Source organism: Neltuma alba, unplaced genomic scaffold (genome assembly GCF_004799145.2).
Source record: "Neltuma alba isolate B1F8T4 unplaced genomic scaffold, ASM479914v2 tig00012088_pilon, whole genome shotgun sequence".
NCBI classification, from domain to species: Eukaryota; Viridiplantae; Streptophyta; class Magnoliopsida; order Fabales; family Fabaceae; genus Neltuma; species Neltuma alba.
Window position 1 is genome coordinate 437,018 of NW_021636646.1, and position 10,888 is coordinate 447,905.

General features: G+C 35.6%; 1 protein-coding gene across 3 annotated transcripts; it reads right to left on the bottom strand.

Annotated features, from left to right (window-relative positions):
- Positions 1 to 1,406: 1,406 nt before the first annotated feature.
- Positions 1,407 to 5,617, bottom strand: LOC114722299 (SUMO-conjugating enzyme SCE1). Of its 3 annotated transcripts, none has more exons than XR_003738145.1 (6): positions 5,200 to 5,617; positions 4,986 to 5,069; positions 2,533 to 2,685; positions 2,312 to 2,425; positions 1,755 to 2,146; positions 1,407 to 1,602 (listed from the first exon to the last, which is right to left on the bottom strand). XR_003738145.1 is itself a non-coding variant. In XM_028908297.1 (6 exons), exons 1-5 carry the CDS (start codon positions 5,476 to 5,478, stop codon positions 2,084 to 2,086), a joined length of 693 nt encoding a protein of 230 aa, XP_028764130.1. In that variant the 5' UTR covers positions 5,479 to 5,617; the 3' UTR covers positions 1,407 to 1,939; positions 2,045 to 2,083. The 3 variants fall into 3 exon arrangements, 2 of the variants coding, with proteins under 2 accessions (XP_028764130.1, XP_028764129.1); XM_028908297.1 differs by having other exon boundaries at positions 1,407 to 1,939; positions 2,045 to 2,146; XM_028908296.1 differs by having other exon boundaries at positions 1,407 to 2,146.
- Positions 5,618 to 10,888: the final 5,271 nt, after the last annotated feature.

Genomic DNA, 10,888 nt, shown 5'->3' on the forward strand with positions numbered 1-10,888 from the left:
TTTAGAGAAAACTGATAAATATGAGAAATAGGTCTTATATTTAGGACTAAAATCAACTCATTAATTGGATCCTATACTAAAGACCGGAGGAGTAATATGTTTAGGATCAAATATAACCCCCAACAAATTCAAATTTTAAAAAACACACTTATTGAGAAGGATGAATACCATTTGCTCTCTAAATTTTAAAAGAACTATTCTCAAACTCAAAATGACTCTTGATAGAAAAAAAATTTAATCCCAAGAAAAGAATATAGTATAAATCTGTATTTAAAACCATGAATGTAAATTTTCTCACACACAATATAATAGTACCTTTGGTTTTTAATATGTAGTTGGAATTTTATTTTAGTTTTAAATATAAAACCATAATATATTTTATTTCCCATATTTATTTATTTATTTTTAAAGTATTTTTTCTAATAATGATAGTTCTAATCAATATATTTGATTAGCAAAGATATTTTTAAAAAAACAACACATATTTATTATAAATAATTAACACAACTAATTTTTTTAATTTATTCAAACTAGTCAACTAGCTTTTATATTAAAAACCGAAAACAGTATAAATATTTCAATAAGTAAATTATACTATAAATTATAAATAACGCAAATCTCGCATATTGAACGATATGAGTAGTTTGCCATAAAAGCAACGGTATACATTTACAGATACAACTATACAAGTACATACTATACACAATTTACAACTAAATTACATATATTTTGTGTTTTTATAACATTTTCCAAACACACCTTCAGTGAACATAATACACTCCACCTAATATTATTTATAAGACACTTACAACATGCATCATACAGACAAATTTTTTTTTTTAAACTACATTAATTTTCTATTAAAGTATAATAGCTTTCCAACCCTATTCTCATTTTATATATATACCTTTTAAAAAAAATAATTATCTTCAGCAAAATAATACATTTATGCTAAAAATATAACAAGTGACTTTTAGATGAGAGGGGCAAAAAAAAGACAATCTTCCTCTAGGACCAGAGCAGTACATACATATATTTACACAGTAACTTATGCTTAATCCATTCTAAACGTCGAAACTATCAAATTTTGCACCTTCATCCTTATCATTTTATTTGATTTTGCCCTTTATGCAACAATCTTAACTTCTTTAAACTAAGCGAATCTTGTTCGCCAGATAAAACTTGAAAAATAAATTGACCTGTTCATATATCAATAGTAATTGACCATTGATTCGGTCCAACTATATTGATGACGAGGCACATGAAACTCAACAGCACGCACATAGAGATTTATATTTCCCAGATATAATTTCATATAAAATTAACATTTTTCTTCGGGAACCGCAACAACTAATGTCCTTGTGAAGACGAGCTAGGGATAAACTAGTTCTTGTTGCAGCACAAAATAACTAGAACCTAACCACTTTGATAAGATTTTTACGAAAACAATGTCACTATTATCATTACATGTTCTCATTCAGGTGGAACACGCAGATTGGAAAACCAAAAAAAAGAAACCAGCTTATAAAAATGGCATCGCCATGACTTAAGGCGGGAACTCTTTCCCGAGGCAGAGCTTCCAACGTTAACGAAGCGAGGTGCCTGTGGAAGGAAATGGAGGCACGATAAAAGTTTTCTTGCAGAGGTCAAGAAAGTAAACATAAGCATTAAGCACCATGCTATGATGGAATCATGCCTATGCGACTTAAATCCAACTGGCTTACTGTTTCATGCATACGAATATAGAGGAATACCTCCAGTTCCAGTTCCACACAGAGAGAGAGAGAGAGAGCAGTCATATTACTCTTCACAGTAAAGTATCTATTGTCATAGCAATGTAGCAACAAACATGAGGCTCAGCAGGTTTCTGCTGACGAAATTATCAACAAGCATCATTGGTTGACTTTAACATTGTTGTGTATCAATATTATATCCAGACCTGAGTAAGCACAATCAGTTAAAAACCATAGGGTCTGCATATTATGGCAGCCAGCAATCACGTAACAGTTTTAACTTAGAACAAGAGACAGCAACCAGTATCTACCATAGCGCAAATAATTCTTCAACCGTGACCAGTTATCAGCTAGACAAGAGGTGGGTATTGCTTTGCCTGCTGTCGCACCCTTCGCCTATACTCCACCGCATCCTGCATGAAGCATTATGATATAGATTCAGACTAACACGTAAATGAATGTCAATGCCTCACCACACTTTACCCGGCTAAACCACCCCGTCATATCAGTTGCTCCGCATTATCTCAAAATATTACAAGATTTCATATAGACATTGTAGAATCTTCCCAGATAAGTACCTGGATAAAGAGATGATAGCCTTCTGTCTGGGCAGGATCAGCAGGATTTGGCTGGTCAAGTAAGTCTTGGATTCCCACAAGAATTTGCTTTACAGTTATGGCTGGTCTCCAGCCCTACATTGAACAGTTATTATAAGAATTTGTTCGCAAAGTAAAGTATAAATCAAACTACATTAACTATACTCATTTAGCCCCGTGTTTATCAGGAGATCTACACTTACACTGTCCTCATTAAGTATAGACAAGCAAACAGTTCCAGATGGGTAGACATTAGGGTGGAAGAAACCTTGTGGGAATTTACATTTTGGTGGTTTGCTAGGGTAATCTTCACTGAATTGCAATGTCACAGGAAAATAACCACCTTCCCAATCCGTCTGCAGCAAATTCAAAGATACAATTTCCATTAAGATAAACAATGAGGTGTCTGTTATTTCAGCAATATGTGTATTCATTTGCAAAAGTATGTTCCGCTATGTTAAATAAAACTTCAAAACTACAATGTTTGATTACTTTCAAAGACTCATGAACTCGTTAAATCCAAAAGAGTGACAGCATCCCCTTTCCCCTTGGTCTTGTGAGTTTATGCACATATATGATAATGCAGAATTTTCTTTTTGGTTGTTTTTCCCCCCCCAAAATTTATCAGCAGTCTTCTCTTATCTTCTCTGCAAACTTCTTCAAGGGCTAAGATGAATCACTCATGGTCCAAGACCTCTGCTTCAATATCATATGCGCAATCAGAAATATAGTTCTCATATAATAAAGCAGAAGATTGCATAAATCTTGCATTGAAGCATCATCCAAGAACTCATGCATTTCAACACTGCAGTAGTATCACATATAAAGAAAAAGGAGCATATTATCAAAATCTGTCACAATTAGAGCATGCCAACTGTATTCAAGATCTGCAAACAGATATGTGCATTAAATCCACTCTCTCGTTCGCTAAGAAATCAATACCAAAACTAATCCTCCCCTATCCTAGAAAAGAAGCATGATGATGATAATGATCAAAGAATGGTGCTTCCATTGCAACAACAACTTTGGGCCTTGATAATAGACTTTTGAAAGCAATTTCCTACATAACAAAGCTTCAATGATCAATCAATCCATTTAATCTTCTTTCTTGCACTTCATTCTTACTATTCTTCGAATAACTCAACTGCAAAACTGTCCCAGTTATATGCCAAGAGATAAGCAGATAGATAGCCCAGGAAGCATTGGCGTCAAAAGCCCAATGTGCAAAGCTCGACACGTTGGTACTACCAAGCAGGATACCTTTGGTTGATATACAAAACACTATGCAACTACAAGAGATATTTTCATATTTAAACTAATAGACACATGGATAACCATAGCTGTTGAAATCAGACAATTTCAAATTTGGAACACACAAGTCCCAGAAAAAAATACAGATAAGAGATCCAAAACATGTAGCGAGTGAAATCACTGCTTGAATTGTCAGAATCATGCGAGTTGTGCTGGTAAGCACAATTCACATTGATCCAGCAATTCCAGCAGCCAGGTTCACGTGGGTTGCAAACAGAGGTTAGGTCATCAATGACCCAACATGACTCAGAGAGGAAAGAAAGCAAGAAACTTTTTTTTTAAAAAAAAAAAGAAACTAATGGAATCGAATCAACAAAAGGCTTCATCTATGATATAGAAAAACTTGTGAGGACAGAAAACTCCGTTCAGTAAAGGGACAGAGGAACATGTTTTACATGCTGCATGTAGCCAGAAAACGCAGAGTTTATATGCATATTTGTGTGAGTATTAGGTTATGTAATTTGTACCTCATCCAGTAAATACTTGAATAACAACGAGGAAAACTTTAGAGTTGATCTTCAGGCTAAAAGAACTAAGAATAGGAATGAAAAAACATGTTAAATTCCAATTCATCTAGGTCAAACCATGTAGGACCACAAGGATAGCATAACCTCCTGACAAGTTTTAAACACAACTAAATGCTCGGAGATCAAACTTGAGACCACTAGTTAAGCTAGAAGCTAGCACATCTCCCTGTCAGTTGTGCTACGTGTGAATCGCCTCAAAGGACTCAATAACATTGGCAGATTCAAGAGTGAAATGTTTTCCTTATACCTCTACCTTCTTTATGGTGCATATCATTTATATGATATAATTCAAGCTATACTTCATAACATATCTACATCTTACAATTCAATAAAATTGCCAAATAAAAAATTAGTTTCCTGATTCACGATATGAATTGAGATTTCAACAAGGATATATATTCAATTCTAGACTGCTATGTCATCATTGATTCCATTAATAGGATTTAGACAAGCATCTGATATGACATATCAGCCCTGAGGCAAATACAAGTCTTAAAGTTTCTTTCTCTTATACTTGTATCATGGCATGTCAACCAATTTGGTATTCTTGCTAACAACCCATTCCTGCCAAAAGTGCCAACAACAGTTCTCTAGCTTTATTAGAATGTCACCCTTCCATGCCCAGTTTTACTCAATTCTCCTCGGCTGTTGGGAGTTTATAAGGGTGATGTATTCACTAGCATTAATAAACGACCGGATCGCAGAACAATGGTACAGCAAGATTGTAAAGCCTCGAGAATCTGATCTCATAGATCAGAAAATAATACCAGGGATAAGTGAATTAAATTTCAAATAAAAAGATGGAAAGGAGAACATACCCCAGCCTTGCCAGGAATAGTACAATGCCACATCATCAAATTCACCGTACCATCTGGCAGCGTCTCCGGCTTCGCAACAAAACCCTAAAACACAGAAAACAGCAGCATCGATTCAAATCCCGCAGACGCATAGGAGAACCGTGTAAGAAAATGACCGAATCGGCACTGAAAAGAAACAGAAGCAGGGAGGGAGAGAGGGAGGGATAGTACATACATGAGGATGGTTCTTACGCCATGCCTTTCTTTCCTCAGCAAGGCGTCCACGAGCAATACCCGACATCTCTCTCTCCTCGTTAGCTCTCAAACACTGCGTCCCTCGATAATGCTCCGAAGAAGTGACGCGGAGTCTCCGGCTCCTATGTTTTGAATATATTAATATACGGTGCAGAGAGCAGAGGACTGTCCTGCGGCTCTGCCTTGCGGTATCGATGTCGAACTTTCTATGCCGCGTTCGAATCTCATCAACGTACGGTCGGGATTTGATTTTGAGCATCGCACCGCCTTGTCTTCTCTCTATTTTTTTTTGGAATAAAAAAAGTCAATGTTCTTCCATCGGTTTTTTTATTTCAGAGTATCCTCCAATAAAAGACTAATCACTTAAAGTACTGTCAAGCGCTGTAGTAGAAATCCTTTCCAACAATATTTATTCCATACATACTGTTTCAAGAATCAAACCCAAGACATGATATTTAAAGTGCCTAAATCTTTTTTACTTGGACTAATATTTGTTGGTTCTTCTGTCGTTTTCCAACAACGCGTGAGAATCACGCTGCTGTCATTGGGCCCGCATCACGTGACTCATCCCTCCCTCCATCACCAGACGAGCCGACCAAATTCATGGGCTTTCTTGGGCCTTCGATCATAGAAGCCCAAAACAACATAGAAGTATAAATATTATTCAAACTTGTGTTTTTTTGTTACCAAAAAAAAAACTAGTGTTTTTTTTGGTACAATAATAAATTATTTAACAATATAGTGTCTCATGATCTACACAAAGCACAGTCCACAATTCAAATTTAGAATGGAGGCAGAGCGGTGATGTGAAGGTGGTGACGAGGATCAGTTATAATAATATAGAATGATTTGGCATGATAAAGATTTGGGAACTTTGAAACGGTGAGGCCAGGTTATGATATGGCATGATGTTGTTGTACTTCTAAAAAAGACATTCAACGTTTGAGACTCACATGTAATGTCGAGGGAAAAAGTGGTATCGGCGGATTTTTCATCATGAACATTTGTATCAATATCCCCTCACTGCAACTAGACCTCCCAGTCCTTATTTTGTCTCTTTGAGATTGAAGAAAAAGAAGAGTGGCTCCAACAGATATCCCCTTTTATAGAAAAGGAGGCGAAGACTTATGGCAGATAAATGAACATCGGATTCTTACAGAAATCCAGACAAATGTGTTTGTTGGATTTCTAGCCGTGGGCAAATCTACTATGAGAGCGCCTACAAAAGTGAATTACAAGCAATGTTAGTTGGTGCGTACGCACGGACAGTGAATTTCTTTTTAAACAAGCCTAATATAGTTGTGTATATTGTAATGAAAACAACTCCTGCTACTGCCAAAATGATGGACTGTACCTAGGACAAATATACCCCATATGGAAACAACATAACTTAAAATTTACATAGGAAAAACTCAAAACTGTGTACATGGCGCTTTCACTTGGGAATTAAGCACTAAACCGTAGTCGGCATGCATGTATACGGAGAGCCGCTAAGGAAACAGTTATTATGGTGAGATGGATGGTTTAAGATTAACTCAGTTGTTGGAATAATATAATTCCTTGGATCGATGTGCTGATCTCTCGTCAAAACAGTCAAAGAAATTCGAGCTGATCTCATCTGTCATGATTAATTAGTCGGAAATAGTCGACAATGGAACAGTAAACTAATTAATCAGCACGTAGTGGACGAGATAAGTACATTTTGCCAATTTTTAAAGTGACTTGAGGATGGTTTTTAAAAATGATCGTGTGGGTGACGATGTTGAGTAACTCTCTCCAACAACACTTACCAAACCCAATCAAAGCTGGTTTAATAATTTACCCGATAGATCATTTTGACAATTCTGTTGCTTTTTGTTTCCTAGCTGGTTAAACGATCAAAGTACATTATTCCCGTTTCTTACTTTAAAAGCTATCATTAAGCCCACCAAGGTCCCACTTGGTTAAGCCACCGACCCTGGACGTCTGATCTAGTTTTTATGGCCTTTAATCACACATGCAAGGTAATTTAATTTAGTAAATTTCCCACCTTTGATAGATTATCTAAATACTCTTTCTCATTCACGGATAGATGTCACGCAATAACCATCATCATGTGAGTTCTGAAGATAAGTTGTCAGGTGGAGAAGAGTGCTTGGTGGGTCATTTTCTGAAGTTGCTAAAACAGTTTCGTGTGGGCATCTAATAAAGCAATCTCTCTCACACAGTGCATGACACTTGCGCGATGGCTGATCTCAAATGTAATAATGCTGATAACTGACAAGGGCTCTCGAGCTAGCCCAGAAAAAGAACACTGAAACCTATATGGAGTTAATTGAGACATGAATACGAGGCTTGGATGATCCAACGCACTTGATGGTGCCTCTAGCTTCACAGCCAAAAAGCAAGTGTTAACAGGACCACAGCTATTAAAGCTGCCTTAATTCTTATCTTGACCTCCCACTTTTTATTGATCATGGTTGGAGGTTGCAGCTTTACAGCCTTAATTTTTCAACTTCAATGATGAGAAAAGGAAAACCCCTTGATTTTTTTTACCTATAGGACTTCAATCTTAGTATTGCGTGCATTCGACTTATTATTGGCTAGCTTAGCATCAGGGGTAGCTTAAAATTTTGATTTTTCTAATAATAACGACCGGATATAAGACTGATCTTCGACACTCACTTGGTGAATATGTGTACGCGTTTTTCGTTGGCTTACCGATCATGGGGGGAGGAAAAGTATAGAGACCGGTGAGGGGGCATGTGAGAAGAGGCCCACTTGGCGCATAAAAGTCCAATAAAGCATAAAAAGAAGATCGTTGTCTACCAAATGTCTGCATTCCTGGGGTAAGTTTTAGTTTTTAATTTTCAGTGAAATTTGAAAAGAAATATTGATTATTATCTTCTCTTTATGTAATAATTACTCCATACATCTTTTCTGATAAAATTTTTTTGACAATTTGTCGCATTAACGTGATTTAATTTTAACTTATGAAGGTCATCTGCATTTCACCACATCTTTACTTACTCAGCTAATCATGGGCAATTATAAAGCTTGAGACTGAGTTGGGAGTATTTATGGGTTTTGACTTTTGATGATGATAATAAAGCTTAAAATTTACCAAGTGATATCTGACTATTTGCCGGTCAAGGAAAAAAAAAAAAACAAAGACATGTGTCTATTTATTTGACAGTAGATGACAATAAATAAGATTAAATGCAAAATGCGTATTACAGCAAGTAACGACGCTGAACTCTAATTAAGTGGAGTTGGGAGTAGCTAAGAGCTAACATTGGATGATCAAGACGCGAGAGAAGCGAAACAAATGTGGAGGAGCTTCTCAAACGCTTAACAGGTTCTTTTCTTTCCTTCTTTCCTTGTTTCCCTTCTTTACTTTTTTTGGTTGTCTTCTCAGTTTGACGAGAGATATTGACTATTCATTGCCCACTCCATTCAATGAGGGCTATCATAATTGCTTAAAGATGAATAATAAAATCATCATATATCATATAATATTCCAAAAGGAGGATCCAGCTCTACTGTACATCCGACCAACTACAATGATTTATCTTTTTTATTTTTTTTCCTTCAAAACATTTACGACTTTAAGGGATCAATCCACATTCATCACATATCTTATATAGGCAAGATTATTCTGCCTAAAAAAAATAGAAGCATGCTTTTTTTTTTTTTGGGCCCGCAAAGGCAAGATACAGTTCTATCATCTAAAATGCTTGTATTTTTGTTTACTATTTATAATTAAATATACCCATTTATTAAAAAAAATCAATCGACTGAGTGTAAAACTACTATAATTTATTCTTTTTGCTACTTTCATGTCCTCTGGGGCTGGCGTAACATGCTGGGGAGAAAAAGGGCACAACGAGGTAAAACCCAAAAGTTCCTGCCCACTTTCTGTAGTAATCCTCTTTGACATTTCAACTTTCAATCATATCAGAACGATTCAGATGCGGTGAATAAGCATCACAGGTCGCCGGCTTGGGTCTTGCAAATTATAAGTTGTTTACGTTCAAAAAACCACCACTCCCATTGTTGTTTGCGACTTTCATTACAGTTTGAGCCGACGCAATTCGTTCACCTGTTTGAACTTAGAAGAGCTACATGGGGCTCAGAGCTGACACTTAACAGTCACCTTCCTTTTATTTACGTACGGTGTTTGGGTATGGGTTTGAATTTCTCCGTTTTTAATTTTTAATTATTTTTTGAACAAAATACCCCTTAGAAAAATGAGAGAGGCTATGGTAGATAAAAGGGAGTGATATGAAAGCCAAAAGGAAAGGCACAAAATAGAGACCACGTGGCATGAGGGATGTGGTTCTGGCATGGGTGTGACTGAAAGGGACGTGCTAGCTCTCACCCAAGGGGACAAAACAATGGTGGGGGCATTAACAAATTTGTTTTGGCTTCGTTAATCTAATACTGGTCCCAAGTCTAATCTCATATATCCCCCCTGTTGGGAGTTAAGGTTCTCTATTGTCTGTCGGTGTGGTGGATCGCTAATCCAATACACATACCCGTTAAAAAACGCATAACACGTATTTTATTTTTATTTTAAAGAAAAATATGCGTATTAAACCATCATTCTGAGATGCTCAGGTGATGTGTGATGAATGCATGCTTCCATAAATTTTGATAAGAAATGATGACGACGACGACCGCGATAAATTTTTCAAAAGTACAAATATTTGAACGAATAAAATAATTTACAAGCAGCAAAAAAATAATACTACCTTCGGCCTTAATTATAAAAACTAGTTGGCTAATTTGATGAGACTAAAAAAAGAAGTTAAGTTATATTTATAATAAACATGTGTTGTTTTTTTTAAATATCCTTATTAATCAAATATATTGGTTAGAACTAATTTTATTAAAAAATTACCTTAACAAAAATAAATAAATATAAAATTAAAACATTATAATTAAGATAAAATAAAATTTAAATGAGATCTCATTAAAAACCAAAGATAGCATAAAATTTGGAATGCGCTAACGGGGCATCCTAATTCCTAAGCAGAAACCAAACGCGGCCCCTTGGTCTATGCGGTGGGGTCCAGACGGGGTTACTTGGCGCTTGTGCAATCCAAGAGGAGACTTTGGAAGAATCCAATGATAGAGAGAGTTAGGTGGAGAAAGGGAAGTTAAATTAAAATATAAACAATTGTTATACACCCTTTGCTTTCTTCACCGCCCTCTTCGGCCCCTTTGGAGCAATAGCGTATGACCGATTATAAAACCCAAAACCCTGCATCAAAATTTAAGTCATTGCTCTACTTACATTTCACACGATTAAGACCCAAGAAATTTATGCTATATTTATTATCGGGTTAAGATATACCCAACTTTCCAAAATATTTTTTTAAGTATATTTAATATTTTAAAATATATTGTAATGCATCTAGTATTTTAAAATACTTTTTAATTATGTTTAGCACATTGAAATATCTTTTTTACCTCACTAAAAAATATTTATGAATACTGAACACACCTAAAAAAATATTTTAAGGTGTTGGACGTATTAAAAAGTATTTTACAATACTAGATATACTTTAAAAAATATTTTAAAATATTAAATATACTGTAAAATATTAGCATTTGGCAAAATATTTCGAGTACTGATGCAACTTAACCTTCCCCCGGTCTTTGATATAAGACTTTATTTGATTTTT

Coding starts and splice junctions, on each gene's coding strand:
- LOC114722299 (XM_028908297.1), bottom strand. CDS start 5,478: ATGCTCAAAATCAAATCCCGACCGTACGTTGATGAGATTCGAACGCGG. Junction 5,070..5,199: donor GGCGTAAGAACCATCCTCAT/GTATGTACTATC, acceptor TCTGTGTTTTAG/GGTTTTGTTGCGAAGCCGGA. Junction 2,147..2,311: donor GCTATCATCTCTTTATCCAG/GTACTTATCTGG, acceptor TGCTTCATGCAG/GATGCGGTGGAGTATAGGCG.